The sequence below is a fragment of the Colobus angolensis genome, unplaced genomic scaffold, assembly GCF_000951035.1.
Source record: "Colobus angolensis palliatus isolate OR3802 unplaced genomic scaffold, Cang.pa_1.0 Scaffold85, whole genome shotgun sequence".
Classification (NCBI taxonomy): Eukaryota; Metazoa; Chordata; class Mammalia; order Primates; family Cercopithecidae; genus Colobus; species Colobus angolensis.
Genome location: NW_012122376.1, coordinates 6,300,461 through 6,323,742, shown reverse-complemented (window position 1 = coordinate 6,323,742; position 23,282 = coordinate 6,300,461). Strand labels below are relative to the sequence as shown.

The 23,282-nt window shown below is 43.6% G+C and overlaps 1 protein-coding gene across 1 annotated transcript; it reads left to right on the top strand.

Annotated features, from left to right (window-relative positions):
• Window positions 1-11,880: 11,880 nt before the first annotated feature.
• On the top strand, window positions 11,881-19,275 carry ARMS2 (age-related maculopathy susceptibility 2). Its single transcript, XM_011930306.1, is given in 6 exon segments — window positions 11,881-12,081; window positions 16,621-16,696; window positions 16,699-16,767; window positions 16,770-16,933; window positions 16,935-16,960; window positions 18,834-19,275. Coding segments are annotated over 6 exon segments (564 nt in total). The 3' UTR covers window positions 18,862-19,275.
• The last annotated feature ends 4,007 nt before the right edge of the window (window positions 19,276-23,282 follow it).

Below are 23,282 nucleotides of genomic sequence, written 5' to 3'. Positions count from 1 at the left end.
AGGCAGCCTGAGAAATGCCCATTATGTTTGGCAACGTGGACAGTACAGATGTCATTGGTGATCTTGCCAGGGCCTGTTCTGATGGAGTGGTGGCGACAAGTAGAACTCTGAGGAGTTTTGCTGCAAGAGGACTGGAGAAAGGTGATGGTTGCTAGTAGCAAAAGTAGTCTTTTCTTCTTAAGATAGTGGCTTGGCCAGACACAGTGGCTCACGCCCTTAATCCCAGCACTTTTGGAGGTCTAGGTGGGAGAATAGCTTGAATCCAGGAGTTCAAAACCAGCCTGGGCAACATAGCAAAACCCCATTTCTACAAATATACAAAAATTAGCAGGGTGTGGTGGCGTACATCTGTAGTCCCAGCTACTTGGGAGGCTGAGGTGGGAGGATCACCTGAGCCTGGGGAGGTTGAGGCCACAGTGAGCTGTGATCGTGCCACTGCACTCTAGCCTGGGTGATAGAGTGAGTCACTGTCTCAATAAATAAATAAAGTAATTAAAAATTGTTGGCTTATTTGTTGATGAAATGACCCAGTAGGAAAAGAAAGATTGATGATGTATAAGAGTACAGAATTGTTGGGACAAGTCCTTGAGGTGAGATGAGATGGAAGCTAGGGCACAAGTTGAAGACTTGACTTCTCCAAATGCACAGGTGTTTATCTGTGGTAGGAAGGCACAGTATGTGGTGCAGCCACTGGTTAAGTGGGTAGACGTGGAGGGGTAAGTCTCTGAAAGTCTCTGCCGTAGTGTCAATAAACTAGGAAACAGAATTCTCAACTGCAAGTAAGGTGGGGAAAGGTGTGAAGGGTATGAGAGAATAGATGTCTGGGATTGTGGAGAAAGAATGGACTAGGGACATTTAGGATATTCCAAGCAGCACTGAAAACTCACTGAGTTCTGTGTGCAAGAATGACAAGTGTTCAATAACTGAAAACTGGTCATTTTTGTCACACTCCTGACTTCAGTGGAAAAGCATCTAGTGCAGGAGTGTCCAATCTTTTGGCTTCCCTGGGCCACAGTGGAAGAAGAAGAATTGTCTTGAGTCATACATGAAATACACTAACATTAATGATAGCTGATGAACTAAAAAAAAAACTCACAAAAAAATCTCATAATGTTTTAAGAAAGTTTACGAATTTGTGTTGGGCCTCATTCAAAGCCGTCCTGGGTCACATGCGGCCCATGGGCTGTGGGTTGGACAAGCTTGCTCTAGTGATTCCCCATGCTGCTGGCTTGTGGGCTGAAAAATATTTTATCAGGTTAAAGAAGTATCCAACTATTCATATTTTATTGAGATTTTTTTCTTAAGTGAAGAATGGTGATTGAATTTTGTTAAATATCTTCAGTTTGTCTGGAAATAATATTTTTATCCCTCTTTAATTAATTTGGTGAAAGCTATTAATCCAGTTCCCAATATTTAACCATCATTACATTTCTGGAATAAATCCCATTTGGTCAAGATGGGTTATTTAAAAAATCTGCTAGATTTTGTTTGCTATTAGGGATTTTTGCATGAATATAAATCATATTGATCTGCGTTTTTCTTTGGTGTAGCTCTAGTCTTTGTAGGTTTTGTGGTGTTTTACTAGCTTCATAGAAAATGCTTGGAAGGGTTTTTTTGGGTTTTTTGTTTGTTTGTTTTAATTTTAAGCTGTTACAGAATAGCTTCAAAAGAACTGGTATTCTAGGCGGGGCCCAGTGGCTCATGCCTCTAATCCCAGCATTTTGGGAGGTCGAGGTGGGTGGATCACCTGAGGTCAGGAGTTCAAGACTAGCCTGCTCAACATGATGAAACCCTGTCTCTACTAAAAATACAAAAAATTAGCTGGGCATGGTGGCAGGTGCCTGTAATCCCAGCCACTTGTGGGGCTGAGGCAGGAGAATCGCTTGAACTGGTGAGGCGGAGGTTGCAGTGAGTCGAGATGGTGCCACTGCACTCCAGCCTGGGTGACAAGAGTGAAACTCTATCTCAAAAAAAAAAAAAAAAGAGTTGGTGTTCTATACTCCTTAAAGAGTTAGTGGACTTCCCCTCAGAAACCCTTTCAACCTGGTGTTCTTTTGAGGGTGTGCTACTGACAACTTCCTCATTTCCTCTATGAAAATTGATATGCTTAGGCTTTCTATCTTTTCTGGGGTCAGTTTTGATCAATTATATCCATAGAAAATTATATGTTTTATCTAAGTTTTTAAATGTATTTGCTCAGAGCTGAGCACAATATACAGAACTTATTTAAGGAGAAACACATTACTGCAGATCCCACTTTGTTCTTCAACTCAAAATATATAACTACTGTGAAGATTGCTTATATGACAGTTGTGATATCTTCTGATTTGTACCTGGCAGCAATGTGATCACAAACATGCCACCAGATTAAAGTGGTAGTACTCAGGTAAGAGGAGGCTATTCCAAATTAAATTTAGGAGTCTTTAAAAAATTATCAAAATTCAATGTAAAAAGTATAATTTCTTGAACATGTGGTTCCTGGAGAACATGTCTAGGTTCCCCATTTGAGAAACACTGTCCTAGTGAATAGCATTTGAACTTCTTAGCCTATGTTCATGGCCCTTCCATGTCCACCTTCTCACACAGTGCTTCTGTGTATATCCTGCACTCCAGTTCAACCAGACCTTTCCGTCTCCCAGTTTCCCACCTTCCTGCTATTATTCGTGCTGTTTCTTCTGCCTGGAATGCCACTTTCCTAATAATTGTTGCCTGTTAATTCCACCCATCCTTCAATTCTCACCAAAATGCCACTTTCTCCTTGAGGTGTTGGAATTGCTTTCTCATCTTTCCCATCACACAAGCCATGGTGACCCCAAAACACCTGATTCCTTTCTCCCTTCCCATGCCAATGTTCAGTTCAGTTCATTGGAACAGAATTGACTTTAAACTTTTGCTCTTAAACTTTGGGCTGACTAAATAGCTTTTCTCCTTTCACTGTAGTGCCTTTTAAAAGCCAAAGATTTCAACATTTGGAAGAGATTAGAAAATGAAAACAGTCCAAATCCAGCTCTTTGTTGATTAGATTGGCCCAAAGGGGACGTAAATAAGCAAAATGCAAATAGATTCTAGTAGTAATGGCCACTGTATAAGCACTACACCAATGCAGTGGTTTCAGCAGCTCGTCCTGGGCCCCTTTCGTACTTATGCATGTGTGGTTTTACGTTTAATTTCAGGTGCTAACAATCACTTCGTGGGCTCCTCTTCAGTCTGCTGTGAGAGAAATTAAATCCTAACCCCCTAAGGCAGTGGTTCTCAAAGTGTGGTCCCTGAGATCAACGATGTCAGCATTACTGAGAACTTGCTAGAAATGCAAATTATTGCTCCCATCCCAGTCCTACTGAATCAGATTTTCTGGGATTAGGACAGGCAGTCTGTTTTAAGAAGGCCTACAGGTGATTCTGGCACCCATTAAAGTTTGACATTGGCTGGGTATGGTGGCTCACACCTATAATCCCAGCACTTTGGGAAGCCGAGGCGAGAGGATTGCTTGAGTTCAGGAGTTCGAGATGAGCCTAGGTAACATAGTGAGACGTCGTCTCTACTAAAATTCAAAAAGAATTAGGCATGGTGGTGCATGTCTATAGTCCCAGCTACTCGCAGTGGGTGCTGAGGTGAGAGGATCGCTTGAGCCTGGGAGATGAAGGTTGCAGTGAGCCCTGATGTGTCATTGCACTCCAATCTGGGCAACAGAGTGAGCCCCTCACTCAAAAAAAAAAAAAAAAGTTTGAGATCCTCTGCCCTAAGATATCCATTATCCATTACATGTAAGGAATTAACTTCTATGCGTCTAGAATGGCCTTAGTTACATAATATCCTTAGAACCGAGAAAACAGTTACCTAAATCACTGCCTGTGTTCTATGGTTCAGATAAAGAACCCACTGAGAAAGCCTGTGTACATGAACTGGCTCTGACCAATTAAACACGAAACACAGGTTGGAATAAAAAAATTTATTTGATGGTCTTCCATATAGACAGAATTTCATCAGTAATCGAAGAAAAGTGGTAATCACATATAAACACCAACTAAACTGTGAGCTTTCTGGCAACGGAAAAGGAAAACGTTGAGTTCTAGAATAGCCTTTGTTGTTTGATGCAACTAACCATATCACCTTTTAGAGCTAGAGAACCTTCCACGTATTAAATGTTTGGAATCTTTTATGATGTGGATTCTGCTCCAGGTGATACTGAGTAACGTGGGGACCAATGTCCTTCACAGGTTTTGTAGAAGACTTTTTAGGTGGTCTTCCATATTCACCCTTAGAAGCAAGGATAACCCTTCGAGTGTAATTCTGTGGAAATGATTTTCCTTAATTTCCCTGTCTGTCCATTTCGTGAGCTCCTCTGTCTGTCCATTTCGTGAGCTCCTCATTACCTTCCATGACTCACTTTGCCATGTGACACGGAGCCTCCCTGGCTCCAACTGCTGGTACTGACCATTCCTTTCTTTGGTGTCTGTGCTATTGTGGACACAGAGCCACCATCGCTGTTACTGTACTAGAGTCTTTACTTTTTTTTTTTCTTTTGTGAGCCTAAGCATTCCTCAAGACAAGAATCTTTGTTTTGTTTAAAAAAAGAATAGCCTTAATTTTTTTTCTGATTTTACAGTGAACACCCTATTGTAGAACATTCATGTAAGCAAAAAGAAAAGAAATAAAAATAATTTGTAATTTCATCAAGAAATGACCTGTGTTGACATTTCAGTGATTATACTTCCAAGTCTTTTACTAAATGTGTATGTAAATAGCTTTATTTGTGTGTGTATGTGTGTGTGTATAAATATCTGTAGCCTCTGTAAACAAGCCAAATATCACACACGCCACACAAAACAATACAAGCAAAAATCACCAGACTTCTCATGACTCGACTTGATTCTGGATGGCTCTGTGTGCTTATTTACACATAGACATTGGCAAGTTGATGTATTTGGGACCATGCTCTATATGTTGTTTTGTAGCCTGTTTTCCATGCAGCAGTATGTTACAGACACTCTCACTTATCAATAAATATATATGGACACCACTATTTATAAAGGTGTAAGGTCTTCCCTTGTGTATTTATTCAGAAAAAAAACTTTAACCATTCCTGTATTGGACATTTTGATTGTTTCTACTTCTTCACTGTTTTAACAATACTGCAGGCCATGTCTTTTCTCCACTAGTGATATACTCCCAGGCATGGGTTTGTTGCTCTGGAAGGTATATGCGCTTCCTATCGTGGTACTGTCAAAAGACCTAGGAAGGATATACTAACTTACGCTCCCATCAATAGTGCATGAGAGTGCAGGCTGGGTGGGGTGGCTTATGCCTGTAATCCCAGTACTTTGGGAGGCTGAGGTGGGGAGATCACCTGAGGTCAGGAGTTTGAGACCAGCCTGACCAACATGGAGAAACCCTGTCTCTACTAAAAATACAAATTTAGCTGGGTGTGGTGGCGCATGACTGTAATCCCAGCTACTCGGGAGGCTGAGGCAGGAGAATCGCTTGAACCCAGGAGGCGGAGGTTGCAGTGAGCCAAGATGGCACCATTGCACTCCAGCCTGGGCAACAAGAGCGAAACTCCATCTCAAAAAAAAAAAAAAAAAGTGCCCATTTCCACACATCCTTGACAGTACTGGGTTTTGTCCATACTTTTAATTTTTGGCAATCTGATTTAAAAAAAATGGTATCTTCTGATTTTTATTTGTATTTCTTTGAAAACTGTAAGGTTTTTTTAAATGTTAACTGAACATTTCTATTTATCCTTTTTGTGAATTGCCTGTTTTTATCTCAAGTTTTTCATTGCTGTTGAAGTTTTCTTATTGATATCTAAGAATCCTTTGTATATAAACATTAATCTTTTTTCTGTATTTACTTACCTTTGTCCTATACTGAAATAATTCTTATTCATCATTTGTCTCTTATTTATGGTTATTTTAAATTTCTTTTTAGATTTTGCTTTTGTTATCACACTTAGCAAGTAATTTGCCACACAAAGGTTTTATATATATATACTTATAATACTTCCCAATACCTTTTTTACTTCTAAAAGTTAAATACACATGGAATGATTTCGGCAAATAGCATAAAGATCTAATATACTTTTCTACCTCATCCCTGAAATTCAGCCAGTTTTCTCTATGCTATTTGTTTTTAAAATCTATTTCTCTCATTGATTTGGAATATTACTTAGGCACTAATTACTTGCATTGGAGTCCATTTCACAGCTTTTTATATCATTAATATGAATATTTCTCTATAGTATATATTAGTAATTATTTATATTTTAATATCTGATAGAAATGTTTTTCTGTTCTCAGTATTCTTGAACGTCCAACTGCTTATTTTGAAGTTCCAACAAATTCTACTTTTAAAAACTTGGAATTACATTAAGTTTGTAATATTGTCAGGATGCTTGTTCCTGTAAACCTGAGATGAAACTCAGAGTCTAGCTGTCTTAGTCCATTTGGGGTGCTGTACAAAAATATCAGACTGGGTGATGTATAAACAACAGAAATCTATTGCTCACATTTCTGGAAGCTGGGAAGTCCAAGATCAAGGTGTCAGCAGACTCGGTGTCTGGCGAGAGCTGCTCTGTGCTTCATAGATGGCTCATTGTTGCTGTGTCCTCATGTGGCAGAAGGGGTGAAGGAGCTCGCTTGAGCCTCTTTTATAAGGGCAGAATCGCATTCATGAAGGTAGAGCCCTCGTGGCAATAACTCCCCAAAAGGTGCCCCTCTTCCCAAACGCTATCACATTGGGCATCAGGTTCCATATGCGTTTTGGGAGGACACCAACAGTCAGACCATGGCACAAGATATGTTTGGTGACTCTGTGGACAGAGGATTCTCCCACCTAGGGATCTCCCAGGTAACTGTTTGTCTTTAGAGGAAGGAGATTTGCCTTGAGGAACCTGTGTACATGGAAGGAGAGGATGACTGGATTGGTGCTCTGAAGATAGAGAAGGCTGTGAATAAAATCTGCATTTTGAAGATAGGAAAGACAAGAAGTGCTGTTCTTCAGGACAACGGTGGCAGAATGGGGCACACAGAAGAGCATTGTCCCCATTTCTGTGGCACCTGGTACAGACAAGAGCCAGAAGGGCTGCCACCCCTGACATGCCATTGGTCACTCCAAATCAGTGGTGTGCAGGGGCTGGCTCCTGAGACCCAAATGCTAAATTTTCAAGAATTTTCCAAGCTGGTTGTTAAACAGAACATTATTAAAAATTAAACTTATAAACATACAATTAAATGAGTTATGTGAGGAACAAAGGTAATGAATATTCAAAATTCATCATTCGTTAGTCATTTTACTACACCTTACTACAATCTATGCTTATTTACGTCTGTTGTTGTCTGTATGGTGGAAATACTATGTAATGATATGCTACTGTGCATGCTTCCTAATTCCACATTCAGTGATGGCAAGCTTGACACTGGCACAGTGGGAGTATTTACACCATGGAAATTGGCAAATGCTACAAATTAGGACTTGATTGATTGTTTTCCTGATTGTCTAGAGGAGGGGCTGGCAAATTTTTGTGTAAAGGGCCAGATAGTGTTTTAGGCTTTATAGGCCACACAGTATCTGTCACAATGACTAAGTCTGCTCTTACAGAGCAAAAGCATAGAAAATACCTAAATGCATGAGTGAGCCTGGGTTTTTGTGCTAACTTTATTTGTGGATACTGAAATTTAAATTTCATATAATTTTCATGTGTCATGCAATACTATTCTTTTGATTTTTTTTCAATCATTCAAAAATGTAAAAACCATTTTTCTATGGCAGGCTGTAGAAAATCATGGCACACACTGGCTTTAGAGACTATTATTTTTTGTGAATAATATGCTACATCTCCCTTATATCAGTAAAATTTATAATAAACTTTTTTTTTTTTTTTCTAGAGAACTGGTTGTTAAATATTTGCCAGCACACCACCACTTCAAGTGTTTTCTGAATTGGGGACATGGGAGGAGGGAGTCCAGCAGTACCCTGGGGAGGAGGCCGTACCCTCTCCCATGAACCACTGGCACTGGGGGCATGGTGAGCTTGCCCCTACAGGGTTTGCCAACAGCTGACTTGAACCACTACAAAGGAAGGGCAGAGGATTCCTGTGCTTGTGTGATGTGGAATACTCTGGGGACTGTCAGAAATAACCCTGGAAACTATAAGGTAGCACCAAGGTCCTGCTGTCATGTAGGAGGGGCCTATGAGCTGGTGAGGTTTCTGTATCTGCAGATGAAGGAGTTGGAAAATTCCAGTTACATAATGTTTTTCCCATCTAGGAATATTATGGTATGTCATTCCATTTAGCCAAGTCTTTATTTGAATCCTTCAGTAATTGTATTCATGTAACTCCTGTATTTGTCTTGTTAAGTAAATTCCTAGGTAGTTACATTTATTTTTTAAAAATGTTAGTATTTATTTATATTTTCATTTAATTTTTCTAGCTATATTTTTGGTTCTATAAAATTTTTTTTATTACTTTTTATCTGTTTATTGCTGGTCTATAGGGAAACTAATGCTTGTATAAATTAATTTTTTATACTAGTCACCGTATTGAATTGTTAGTGTTTTTTTAGTTGATTCTCTTGTGTTTTCAGTAATACAATGATATCATCTGCAATAAATGATCCTTTTAGCTTTTTCTTCCCAATTTTTGATAAATTTTAGTATTGGGGTGTGCTTGCTTTACAAAATGAATTGGGAAGTTTTTCATTTTCCCTCCTGATCAATATCAGTTGAAAGAATGTAAAATCTGTTTATGTGACGTTTCAAAGAATTCAACCATGAAACCATTTAGCCTCAAGAATTTTTCCAGAAGTGATTTTTGTTTGTTTGTTTTTACAAATATTTCTTTTTCACCATAGATACTGGTTTACTTAAGATTTTTTTCTTTTGTCAAATTGGTAATTTATGATTTCTGAGAAAATTTCTATTCCATTGCTGTTTCTACTCCTGTCTCTCTCTAATCTATTCTCTAGCCAGTAAGCTGTCACAACCTTTAAAATTTCAGGTGGTCATTCCCCTGCATGAAAACCTCTGACAGTTTTCACTGATAGGTTATCATTGCTTTATGTCTCCTGGTCTATGAAGGCCTAACATGATCTGGTCCTAACTTCCACCTCGCACTTCCTACTGCCTTGCTCAGAGTGACAGGAGGGCCCCCAGAGGAGGAGCTAGCACAGGCATGCTGAGTACTGGATTTCATGCTGATTCTGGAAACAGCTCCATGCCAGTTTTAAGGGAGGCTTAATTGTTCTGGGAGTTTTGCTGACATAATACAGCTTGGCTCACGGGTGGTTCTTGTCCTTAAGCTTAAAGGTAGAACAGGCATTAATAAATGCCACAAAATGTCTTTGGTTGTGTTCAGCCAGTTCTTTTCCCAGAAGAAAAAAAGCACTGTGCTTAATTAAATTCAATCAATATTTTTCAAGGGCTTCTTATGGACAAGAGATTTTGCTGGACTCTGGGATATAAGTGAGGCAGACACAAACAATGTACCTCTATTGCAAGGCAAAGTAAAAGAGAATGTATTGATAAAATATGCCACAGTAATGAAAATCTCAGAGGCTTATATCCACACAGGTTTATTGCTCAGTTGTGCTGTATGTCCAGGTGGATTGGCTATGGCTCTGCTCTTTGTCATTTCACTCTGAGACCAAGCAAGTTGAAAAGCCTCTATCTGGAAAATTTCTGGTGGTCATGGCAGAGAGAAAAGGCATGCTGGCCAACATGCAATCACTAAGACTTTGTTAAGAAGTAACACGTGCCACTAAAGATCACATTTTATTGGCCAGAGAAAATAGCATGATCAAGTTGGACATCAAAGGGGCAGGGAAGAATTAGGTTGAACCATATGAGATTGGCATTTTATGAAGTCAAAAGTGATTGAATATCTCAATTGTATTTGGTTTAACCTAATATAATTCTTCTATAGGGAGGGCAATGATTATTTGAATAATGTAATCTACTCCATAGTGGTACCAACAAAATTGCACTAAGAAAATCTTATTAAGATTTTCTTTAAATTCAGACGAAAATTTTATTCACTAATTCTGCATTTCACTTGAGATAGCCACAGACAACCAACCCTTCCATCTGTGGAAATGGGTAATAAAAGCAGAGGTGTCACATTAACCTTTTTTGCTGAATTTAGGGGCCATTGGTTTTAGATTCCAGCTTTAAGGAGTCCGTCTCAATAAAAATGTGCCATGTTCTTGATATATGCCAGGCTTTGTGCAACGTGCTGGGACAGACAGTGAAATGCACTGACAGACAAGGTCTGTCCTCAGAGGGCTGAGAGTCTAGTTCCTGCCCTGCTATCACATGCAGATAACCAGTAAATAGGTGCTGTGGAGGGTGGGAGAGGTTGAGGGAACTTAGGGTGTAGTTCTAATGGAGCTCACACGATTGTTGGCTAAATTCATTTCTGTGAAGCTGCAGAACTCACAGCTGCTTGTTTCTTCAAGGCTAGCAGGAAAATCTCTCCAAGCTCAGGGCAGGCTTGAGCTCTCTTTTAAAGGGCTCGCCTGAGTAGGCCAGGCCAACCTAGGCTACTCTTGCTTTTGATGAACTTGAAAGTAAACTGATGAGAGACTTAATCACAAAATCCCTCCATCTTTGGCATATGATGTAACCCGATCACAGAAGAGACATCCATCGTATCCACAGGTCTTGCCCCTACTCAAGTGGACTGTGCAGGGCACGGACACCAAGAATGGGAATCTGGGATGCGATCTTAGAATTCTGCCTGCCTCAGGGTTTCATTTTCAAAATTGTCACGGATCTTGTGGGTGTGTCTCCTTGTTGTTGTAGTCCATGTTTACCTGATGTCGTCGGTCATTTGTAGATCTTTTGTGAAGTCTTCTGCCCAGAATTCATTCTTAGTGGATTGCTTGCCTTTTTGTTTTTGAGTCTTCTAACCTGAATATAAATTCTTGGTTGGATACAAGTATTGTAACTATGTTCTCCCAGTCGATGGTTCCCCTTTTTGTCTTTGATAAACATAAATTCTTCATTTTAATTGTCATATTTCTCATTCCTTTTTTTTTGCTGGTTGGTGGTTTTGTGTCCTGTTTATGAATCTCTTGCTTAGCCCAAGGTCATAAAAATATTCTTCCACCTGGACCCTTTCTCCTGGACCCTGCATTGATTTTGTTTTCAAATGTAGGTCTATGATCCACTTTGAATGAACTTTTATGACTTGTGTATGTATGGGACCAAAGTTCATTTTGTTCTCTGTATGATGAGTCAATTGATACAGTATCATTTACCGAAAAGAGCATCCTTTCCCTATTGATTTGTGACTTTGACTTTGTTAAATCAGGTGACTGGAGGTAGGCTAGAATCTGGTTTGGCTTCTTCTACTGCATGAATCTATTTGTTCATCTGTACACCAGTGCCAGACTGTCCTCACTATTGTCTGGCCATGCTGTGATATCTAAACAATGTCTTCAAAGGAATCCTGGGCATTGCCATCTCTCTAGAGAGGCCTCACTTCACTCTCCCAGCCCTAAACAACTACAGATTTATTTTCTGTCTCTGTAGATTTGCCTGTTACACAGATTTCTTGTGAATGAAATCATATAGTATGTTGTCTTTTGTACCTGGCTTCTTTCATTTCCAACATGCTTTCAGGGATCACCATGTTTGCAAGACTGTGTCCTTGTGCAGGAAACAGAAGCACCGACCAGGAGGACTGGGGCAGGTGAGATTGGGAAAAAAGAAAGGGAGGGAATAAGCTATGTCCAGACACTAAAAGGACTTGAAGGATCTTTTAAAAGAGATGTATACATGTAACAGGGAATTAGACAGCGTGGGAAAGCATCCGCTCTCTTAAAATATCAAAAAAACCCACATAGATTTGGAACAAGCTTCTTGTATCCTTCGGTGTGGAGCATGTGGTCCTCGCTCAGCTATGTGGCTGACCCACAGAAGGCAGTCACGGATGGAGCTTATAAAGGAAGGAGAGAGGCCCATACACTGAACTCAGAGGCAGGAGAGGATGAGTTTGAAGTGCTTGAGGAACACGGAGTGACCCCAGGAAGGAGCTGGGCCATGTTAGGTGGAGCTGAGAGAGGAGCCCCAGATTCAAGGAGGGTATGTCCAGGTAGTAGCTTGAACGGCACAGATGGAAAAGGATTTGGCTTTCTTTGTTTTCTTCCTTTGATTTTTTAACTGCCCATCCCTCCACAATATTAATGGTTAGTACAGAAAAGAAAAAGGAGAAATTATCACCCATCACCCCTCCACCCAGAATTAACCACAGTTAACACTGGGGCCCAGTTCCTTCCAGGCTGGAGTCTCAGAATCACTTTCTTAATCAGGAGCCACGGTCTGCACAGCTTTATATCCTGCAGTTTCTTGCTTAGTGTAAAAGCATTACCCTGGGATCTGATTTCCTTTTGCATCTCAAACCCGGGAAGTTTGGCCATTAGCAAGGATTTCCTGAATTTCCTTGGAATCATCACAGCGGCTGGGCTTGGTCTTCCTGAAGCTTAGGGCTAGTTCTCCCTCCCTCCTTTCAAGCTGCAGGTCTTTGTGAGAAGAAGGCGGATGCAATAGCAGAGACTTAGCTTTCAGGCCTCATTCCTCAAGGAGGTAATTGTTCCCTTTAAAGGAAGAGAGAATTGACTGAGTGGCAGCACTGGATTAGGCCTGGGCATCCAGAAACTGCCCACAAGAAGTGGAAGCCAGTGGGAGACACACAAGTGTCTACGAGGCGAGGTGACAGAGCTCTCTGAAGGATGGAGAAGGGGCTGTGGCGGCTGGCCCAGTGGAAAAGTACCTCGACCATGATTCATCAGGGTAATGCTCCGTTGGTGCCAGGTCATCACCCCGTCTGGGAGTGCAGACAGCTGACAGCTGAAAGTCACATCAAGAATGGAATCAATTTTCAGGGAAGAAAGTAAATGAAAGTTAAGATAAAAATGCATTACTTCACTGCTGTACCTTCTGCTGCAAGCATCTGTTTAATACAAGCAACATGAGACTAGTGCCTGCTACGTGGCAGGTGCTGTCCGGGCACAGCGGGCAAGGCAGGCTCCAGCACTAGGCAACTCCAAGCCTGACTGAGGAAGACAATGTGGTGGTCCACCTGGACACGGATTGGCTGATTAAATGAGGGTTATGAGTTAGACAAATAAAATACCTGGTGCTGCTGAATTTCACATCTCTAAGGACATTGCTCTGGCTCTAGACTAACTGGGTGACTTAAACGTGGATCCACATAGTGTCAGTACACAGAAATGACCTGTGTGTGGTTCTCAGCCCTGCTGCTCATTGGAGTCCCGGGGAGTTCTTCAAATTAGAGACACTAAGGATGCTTAGTCCCTGCCCCCTCCCCCTGAGTTTTTAAAAATAGCTTTATTGCAATACAATTCAAATAAAATACAATCTACCCACTTAAAGTATACATTTCAGTGGTTTTTAGTATATTCATGGATAAGGACAAGCATCAACACTGTCAAAATTTTTTTTTTTTTTTTTTTTGAGATGGAGTCACCCAGGCTGGAGTGCAATGGCATGATTTTGGTTCACTGTAACCTCTGCCTCCCTGGTTCAAGCGATTCTCCTGCCTCAGCCTCTCCAGTAGCTTGGATTACAGGTGTGTGCCATGATGCCCAGCTACTTTTTGTATTTTTGGTAGAGATGGAGTGTCACCATGTTGGCCAGGCTGGTCTCAAACTCCTCAAGTGATCTGCCTGGTTTGGCCTCCCAAAGTGCTGGGATTACAGGCCTGAGCCACCAAGTCCAGCCAACACAGTCAATTTTAAAACATTTTTCTTATCTCAAAAAGAAACCCCATACTCTTTAGCTATTCTTTTTATTTTCTATTAAATTTATTTTTTCTTTCTCTTCTTTTTTTTTTTTTTTGAGATGGAGTCTGGCTCTGTCACCCAGGCTGGAGTTCAGTGGCTCAGTCTTGATTCGCTGCAACCTCCGCCTCCTGGGTTTAAGTGATTCTCCTGCCTCAGCCTCCTGTGTAGCTGGCATTACAGGCACACACCACCACGCCCTGCGAATTTTTGTATTTTTAGTAGAGACAGGGTTTCACCATGTTGGCCAGGCTGATCTGGAACTCCTGACCTCAAGTGATCTGCCCGCCTTGGCCTCCCAAAGTGCTGGTATTACAGGTGTGAGCCACCGTAACTGGCCAACTATTTTAAAAATTTTTAAGAGACTGAGTCTCACTTTGTCACCCAGTCTGGTGCAGTGGCAGGATCATGGCTTACTTCAGCCTTAAACTCCTGGGATCAAGCAATCCTCCCACCTCAGCCCCCTGAGTAGCTGGGAAAACAAGTGTGCACAGTCACTAAACTAAAAAAAAACTTTTATTATTATTATTATTTTTTGTAGGGGTGGGTTTTCGTTATGTTGCCTAGGCTGGTTTCAAAGTCCTGGCCTCAAGCAATCCTCCTGCTTCATCCTCCCAAATTGCTGGGATTACAGGCATGAGCCACTGTGCCCAGCCTCTGCCCACTCTTCTAGCCCTAAGCAAGCAGGAATCTATTTTCTGTCTCTGTACATTTTCCTGTTATACACATTTCTTATGAATGAAATCATATAATATGTTGTCTTTTGTTTCTGGCTTCTTTCATTTAGCACCATGCTTTCAGGGTTCACCATGTCATAGTGGGTATTTTATTCTTTTTTATGGCTGAATAGTATTTCATTTTATGGATATGCCATAATTTGTTTATCTGTTATCAGTTGATGGACATTTGGGTGGTTTCTACCTTTGGGCTGTTATGAATAGTGCTGCTATGAACATGCGTGTTCCAGTTTCTGTGTGGACACGTTTTCCTTTCTCCTGGGTAGCTACCTAGGAATAGAAATGCTGGGTCATACGTTGACTCTGTTGGAAGAACTGCCAGACTGTTTTCCAAAGCAGCTGTACCATTTTACATTCCCACTAGCGGTGCATGAGGATTCTGATTTCTCCACATACTTGTTATCATCTCACTTTTTGATTCTGGCTACCCTAGTGCCTATGAAGTAGTATCTCAGTGTGGTTTTGATTTGTTGATTTGCTGATGACTAAAGATGCTCAGCATCTTCTTATGTGCTTATTTGTGCTCTTAGAGTTTGTAATTCAGTTGATCTGGAGTAGTTCTTTTTTCTTTTTATTTTTGATTTTTTTGAGACAGAGTTTTTCTCGGTCACCAGGCTGGATGGAGTGCAGTGGCGCAATCTCGGCTCACTGCAACCTCCGACTCCCTGGTTCAAGCTATTCTCCTGCCTCAGCCTCCCGAGTAGCTGGGATTACAGGCCCGCACTACCATGCCCAGCTAATTTTTGTATCTTTAGTAGAGCCAGGATTTCACCATGTTAGCCATGATGGTCTCGATCTCCTGAACTTGTAATCCGCCCACCTTGGCTTCCCAAAGTGGTGGGATTACAGCTGTGAGCCATGGTGACTGGCTTTTTTTTTTTCCTTTAAAAAAGTGTTTGGCTGGGAGTAGTGGTTCACACCTGTAATCCCAACACTTTGGGAGGCTGAGGCAGGAGGATCACTTGAGCCCAGGACTTCAAGACCTGCCTGGGCAATATAGCAAGACCCCATCTCTAAAAATAAAAAAAGTAAATTAGCCAGGTGTGGTGCTGCACACCTGTGGTCCCAGCTCCTTGGAAGGCTGAGGTGGGAGGATCACCTGAGCCCAGGATTATGAGGCTGCAGTGAGCCGTGATCATGCCACTGGACTCCAGCCTGGGTGACAAAGTGAGACCCTGTCTCAGAAAAAAAAAAAGGTGGGGGGGCCCGGGCGTGGTGGCTTATGCCTGTAACCCTAGCACTTTTGCAGGCAGATTGCTTGAGCTCAGGAGTTCGATACCAGCCTGGCAACATGGCAAAACCTGGTCTCTATGAAAAATATAAGAAATAGCTGGGTGTGGTGGTGCACATCTGTGGCTGTAGTCCCAGCTATTCGGGTGGCTGAGGTGGGAGGATCACCTGAGCCTGGGGAGGTTGAGGCCACAGTGAGCTGAGGTCGCACCACTGCACTCCAGCCTGGGCAAGAGAATGAGACCCCCTCTCAAAAAAAAAAAAAAAAAAAAAAAAAGAAGTTTTTTCTTTTGAAATAATTTTAGGTTTAGAGAAAAGTTGAAAAACAGTAAAAAACAAAAAACAACTCCCCCCCTCAAAAAAAACTCTCATTTACCCTTAACCCAGATTTCCCGAATGCTTACCACCCTTGCTACATCATTCTAGTTCCTGGAAACATTTAAAGCATGTGAAACATTTAAAACATTTAAGTTGCAGGCTTTAAGTTGTACTTCCTTTACTTCTAAATATTTCAGTGTGTTTTTCTTGAAAAAAAAAAAGTTCTCATACCACAGTAACACGATCAAAATGGGAAAATCAACATTGATTCAATACTATGATCTATAATCAAGTTTGTTTTTTTTTCCAAATCCCTGGGTCTCAGCATTTTTTTTAAAGCTTCACAGATGATTTCAGTGGATACTGGGGACCTCTGTTGCCTCCTCTGGCAGAGCAGGACTGAGGGGTGGACCCTCCCTGAGACCACCCAACAATTTAAGGTGGAGTTATCAGGACGCCTGACTCCTGGGGGCATTTTTGTGTGACGGGAAAAGACAGTGCTCCTGGCTGAGTGAGATGGCAGCTGGCTTGGCAAGGGGATAGCACCTTTGTCACCACGTCATGTCCCTGTACTCTACGTGCTGCACCTACACCCAGGACCGATGGTAACTGAGCGGAGGGGAAAGGAGGGCCTGAGATGGCAAATGTGTTCTCCTCGGCGGTTCCTGTGTCCTTCATTTCCACCCGCGAGAGTCTGTGCTGGACACTGGAGTTGGTGGAGAAGGAGCCAGTGACAGGCAGAGGAGCAAACTGTCTTTATCACACTCCAAGATCCCAGCTGCTAAAATCCACACTGAGCTCTACTTACCAGCCTTCTTCTCTCTTGCCGGAACCTCCTCTGTACTCAGACCAGCAGCCTTAGCACCACCTCACACTGGTAAGAAATGCAGATGATCAGGCCTTACCCCAGATCTATTAAATCAGAAATTCTGGAGTGGCGCCCTGCAGCTTGCATTTTAACCAGGCTTCAGGTGCTTCTGATGCATGCTCAGGTTTGAGCACCACTGGCCACAGGGAGGCGGAGGCAGGGCCCAGGGTCAATTCAACCCTCCTCTGGTTGAATAGCTGGAGAGTTGGGAATATCAGTCAATATTTCCAGTGCACCTGCTACAAGCCAGAAAAAGGAACAAGAAGACACAGTGGGTCTGAGAAAGTGATGGGGTGAGCAGAAACCCAAAGCCCATAGAAGGCCATCCGAGTGGCCCCTTGAGTAGGTGAACTGGCTTTAGGGTTTACTGAAGGAGGTGGAAACCTCAGCCTGCTTCTTGTCTGGGTTGTTATAGGAGTCATTTAGAAAGCTGTACCGTTCTTTCAATATTCTCACTACTTTCCAACGCTCATTTTTCCTGCTCATTTCTGGATTGAAAAAATGCCTTGGCTGTATGTGTAAGAAAACAACCATGCAAGTTTGTAGAGAAAGAATCTGGGCCTTCTAGGTCACGTTGGTTTAAAACTTGGACATCAAGCACCTTAGAGACCATGTTGCCAAATAAGCTTAGTAAATGCTTTCTAATGCTTACGAACTGTGGCGCTTTGTGCTTGCTGTAGTACTATATAGTTAGACAAATGAAAGAACTCAAAGGTTGAGCCTCTTCCGTCTCTTAATTTTTTCTTTTTATAAGCAGATTTAAAATTCTGGCTCATAATGTCCTTGATTCAATGTTAAACCATTTTGCCTAAATGGCAGCAAGTTCTAAATGTGAGGGCGCTCAGCTTTTCAAGCGGCTCCTGAATGACAGAAAATTGACAAGCTGTCATTCAAGACCTTTTGGTAGCTGCCTGGGGCTCTGTTTGAATTGTATCTGTCTGATACTTTACCATGGAGAGTGAAAAATTTGATCACATGCCATGCTTTTAATTTTCTAAAGCAAATATGTTGGAAGGAGTCAATAAATGCAAAGATGGACTGCTGGTCTCATGCAACTGATTTAGGGGAAGGGTTTGCCTAAATTAATAAAAGATCTGAATTGTAGATCTTAAATACGTAGAATTTAAAGACTTAAAAAGAAACTGGGCAGCAGCAGGCCTGGGGTTGTCTTTTAAGTATCCTTATTTAACTAATAGACATGAATGTTTTGATTTGATATTAGAAATGCTAGTACTGGAGCCTCTGAGCCTACTCTGGCTCGAGAGGCTGCCCTATCTAAAAAACAAGAAAAAAGAAAAAAAGAAATGCTGGTACTGTAATTCTAAAGTGCTTCAGAAATTCTCAAAAATAGGCCAGGCATGGTGGCTCACGGCTGTATACCAGCACTTTGGGAGGCCAAGGTGGGCAAATCACTTGCGGTCGGGGTTTGGAGACCAGCCTGGCCAACATGGTGAAACCCCATCTCTACTAAAAATACAGAAATTAGCCAGGCATGGTAGCAGGTGCCTGTAATTCCAGCTACTTGGGAGGCTGAGGCAGGAGAATCGCTAGAACCTGGGAGGTGGAGGTTGCAGTGAGCCGAGATCGCACCACTGCACTCCAGCCTGGGCAACAGAGTGAGACTCTGTCTCAAAAAAAAAAAAAAAAATTCTCAAAAATATTTTGAACTTCCTCACCTTTGTCCTATTTTTGAAGGAGGGGTCTACATTAAAGAGATCATACAGAAATAATTTAATTGTTACAAAACGAATGGAATGTCTTTACTTTTTACCTGATTGAGTTACATTAACTGCATCTTCAATTTAAAGTGCTCCTCAACCTAAAATATAGTCATGTGTCTATATTTAAAGATGCATATTATTAAATCTATTTTTTTTTTCAATCTATCATCCACACTGCAGCAAGGTGACTCTGCCAAAACATATCTCCTTAAAAGCCAACTGGAGCTTCCCATCAGCATCAATGTGAAGCCAAAAATCCTTAGGAGGACAATGCCCTCACAACATAGACCAGTCCCCTTCCCTCCAGCTGCCTGGACTGTCCAAAGGACTCTCTTCCTGCCTGCAGCCAAACTGCACAACTTGGAATTTCCCCACCTGGGCGGACTCATTGCATCATCACCAACTGGATGCATCTTCTGCTCTGTGCAGCTGTTAAAATCTTTCTCAACCCTTGAGATGCAGCCCAATCTCCTCCTAACATCTGGATTCCTCTCTGTCACTGCATTCCCTCCTGTCATCCTGCCTTTGTTTTCTTACCCTCCTCTCTCTCCTGTGTGATAGACATTAATTAAAATTAAATAAAAATTCAGATCATCCTTGTACTTGCTGCATTTCAAATGCTCGGCAGTCACATGTAGTTAGGGGCTACCCTCTTGGAAAGCACAGATAGAGATTATTTCCATCATTGCAGAAAATTCTAGACTTGGAACTTCTTGAGGACAGGCGCTTGATCATTCGACACTGCTCTACAGTGTCTAGCAGTGTCGACTCTGTAGCAGGGGCTCAGGAAATTTTTCCTGAACCGAACCTAACTGAACTGATGTGGGTTTGTCATCAGGGTGTACCTTCTGTTAAAGGAGGTTATGATTTCTGATGCTGGGGTGACCAGAGGGGATGGGAGTGGGCCTGGCACTTGGAGGACTGGGGGCAAAACCAGCTGAGAAGTCATCCTTTACTTGCTGGCATGGCCCCAGCCAGGGTTCTGTTGCTACGGGAGAATGGATGAGTAGGAATGGATTATATCATCCTGGATCTAGAGGACAACCTGGCTTGAGGGGCATGGGGGACACTGGAAGTCAGGGTAAGAAACTTGGACTTCATTCTACTGGCATGGAGAGCTCCTGGAAATGAATGAGCAGTAGAGTGATAGAATAAGCTTATAGGAGGAGCCAAAATTTTTAATACAGCCCCTTAGATCTTAGATCTTGTGACTTAGGAAAGACAATATGAGCCCCTGAGCATTCTGGGTCCTTTGTACATTTGGGAGAACAGAGGCCCAAAGTGGGAAATCATCCTCCTCCTGGGCAGCGCAAACATGGCTGCTCCATTCCTATTCAGAAGCCTCGTTTCCTGATTAAGGCTCTGGCAGCTGTAGTGTTTCATTGTTCATTATTCATGAATAGACTTGGCCCTGTTCAAAACTGAAGCTTCAATGCTGCAAATGAGCGCTGCAGAGAGGATGTTGGGGAACTCGCCTGTTTGGCTTCAAAACTGCCCCCTTTTCTCTGGAAAAATCCTCTCTAGAATCCCGTGCCAAGGCCTGGTGAGTGAGACATGAGTTTTCATGATGTATCAAAAGAAAAATGCTTCTTTTAAGAAAACGTCTTTATAAATGGCAGCAGACGGGGAAGAATCTAAAAGAGAGAAAGAGCAATGCTTGCAGGTTGAAAGCATTACCTCCAGATATGAGGACGTTAGGACTAACGGAAGGTCAGTGATGGGTCCACGAGGCCCGGTTTCAATGGGCTTACCATTTCCTTCTTCGTGTGCCCACCGATGGACACACGTAGGCGCACACACCAACAGCCTCCCATGTGGACAGTCCAGGGTGCCCACAACCCTTCCAGCAAGACTTTGATTTCTCTGTTTCAAAGAATTTCTTGAGGCCCCTCTGTAGAGCTGCTTGTCTTCTTCACGACCCGTGCTTGGGTCAGGGCAGGTGGAGTGAGCTGCACTAACAGCTGGGAGATGATCCTGTGATCTCATTGTGCAGTGGTCCTGCCAGGTTGCTCTTTCTAAAACCTTGGGTATTGCAAATTCTGCTTCTTAGGGACCACTTGACCCCCCAGTCCTCCCCCTGCTGACTCCCTTCCTGGTGAAGCCACCAGCATGGCTCTCAGGGTAGTGCTCTCTTCCTTCTCTAGAACAGTCACGTGGCCCCATGGCTTGCACTTACTGGTTACCGTGGTTACAAATGCCTCTTCTAGGCTGTGAACCATCAAGGGGTGGGTCCAGTTCAGCCAACATATCCTCAGGGATTTTAAGTAGCTGGGGGTCCCCCCGAATCTCCATCACCCTCTTGCCCATTCTCCATCCCCTCCCCCACCACACATACACTCTACTCCCCCAGTGCTGAATAACTTGCCAAAGCACGGTGCTGGCACTGGGGCATTTAGGGGTGAAGAAGATGGGGCCTCTGCCCTGGGGAGGAGGTGATGAGGGGAGGAACAGCAGCACAGAGGGTGGGAGGCAGAGGAAATGGCACTAAGTGGGGGAATGAGGATGGAAGAGGAGCATGCTAGATGGGACGATGGGACCCAGCACTGACCAAATAGAAGCTTGTGGGTGGCACATCAGTCACTCCAGGGAGACATGCAGTCACTGCCATTTTCCTAATGAAACTCCTCCAGTTATTAAAGGCCCAGAGTCACAGACTTAAGGGCCAGAAGTGGGATTTGAACCCAATTCCCCCAGATGACAGGGTTCCTACTTGCTTCTCTAGGTCACATTAGCCCACGCTGGAGGGGAGGAGGGGTGTTTCAGGAAGAGGGGAGATGTGGGCAAAGGCACAGAGAGGTATGTTCCAGAAAATGCAAGTTATTCAGCACTGGGGGAGCAGAGTGTATGTGTGGTGGGGAAGGGGTGGGGAAGGGGTGGAGAATGGGTGAGAGGGTTGTGGAGACTCAGTGGGACCCCCAGCTACTTAATTCCCCGACAGGGAAAGAGCTTAGAAACTCCCTCCACCTCCCACAAAGCAGTGGGGCAGCTGCAGCCACACTGTTTTCGGTCGGCTCATTCCCTCTGCAGTCTGGCTGCTCAGAGGGATGGTGGAGGATGGGGCTTGCAGGCAGGCACGGCCAGTTTGGAAGGTGTACTGGCTCCAGCACTCAACTTGTGGCTGACACTCAGGGAAGTCACCCTTTCTGGCCCTCAGTTTTCTCCTCTGTAAAATAAGGGAATTCGACAAAAATAAGTTATCACCAATTTATTCACCACCACGTGTCCTTTTAATTCCGTCTGCCCCAGGACTGCAGTGGGGAGAGTCTTTCTTTGCTGATGGACTTTGAAAATCATTATCCCCACCCCGCACTTTTTATGGTTAACCACAGCTAGCCAGGAACTCAGGGCTTCTCATCAGCAGAGGCCTCTAACCCTCCAGGATCCAGGGCTGAAAACGGATTCTGGGTAAAGGCCTCCCTTCCGCAGCCATGAGGCCCTGGCTTTATGGAATGCCGTTTGGAGTCCAGGGAGTCAGCATGGGGACCCCGACAGCTTTTCCATGCCCCAGGCTCCTGGGCCTTTCTGAGGGACCCCTCTGGACCTTGGACGTTAACAAGGTTCATATTTGGAAGGTGCTTTGAGGGGGCTTATAAGTATTTGGAGTTTGCTTTTTAAACTATTTGTATTGGAAAAGTAACGTGTGCACAAGGGAACAACCCAAATACAGAAGAATATTAAAATCTCCAAGCCCCCAGCCCCCTCCCTTGCTACTCTATCCCAGAGTCAGCTCTGCCGGCCCACCCAACCCTGAATGCCTCTGCCCAGGGTGGGGGTGGAAGTTTGAGGGTTCGGGATGAGGGCTGGGTGAACCGCCTCGTCTCAGGTCCTTGGACGCGAGCTGTACCCATCTGCTCAGTGTGGACCCAGGACTACTGCCCACAGGCCTGGTGCTGCCTGGGCACCCAGACCCACCTCCAGGGTCGCCCTCGGCCCTCCTGATGACTCTCAGACTCGCATCTGTCCCAAAGGCTGCACCAAAGATTCTCCAGTGGGAAATCAAAGTTTTGATAACAAAAGTGTTTTGAAATAATCACGCACGTGGTGAAAAATTCAAACAGGAGAAAACCCCTTTCCCATCTGAGACCGCTGCACCCTCTCCAATTAGGAGCCTCCGAGCTGCTTCCTGAGCTCTCTGCGAGTACGGACACGCGTGCCACCCACAACAACTTTTTAAAAGAATCAGATGTGTGAAGGATTCTATTCAAATTACTTCTGCTCTCTGCTTTTTTATCACTTCACTGTGGGTCGGGCGCGGGCTTTCTGGCAGCTCCGCGGACGCTGCCTTCGTCCGGCCGCATAGGCCCCGCGGTCAGGGTCCCACATGCGGGGTACCGGGGGCAGAACCACCGCGTGACCGGGGTCCGCGGTGCCGCCAACGCCCCAGGTCTGCGCAGAGGCCCCTGCAGTCCCTGCCTGGCCCAGTCCGAGCCTCCCGGGCAGGCCCCCAGTCGGGCGATTAGCAGGAACTTCCCCGGCGGCTCCCGCGGGGAGACGCCGCAGGGCCCCCTTGCAAAGTTCCTTTAGTTTGAAGGACGCGAATCGCAGCGAGAGAACCTGCGGAAGGCGAATATGTGGGGCGCACAGACGGGGAAACTGAGTCCCACGAGAA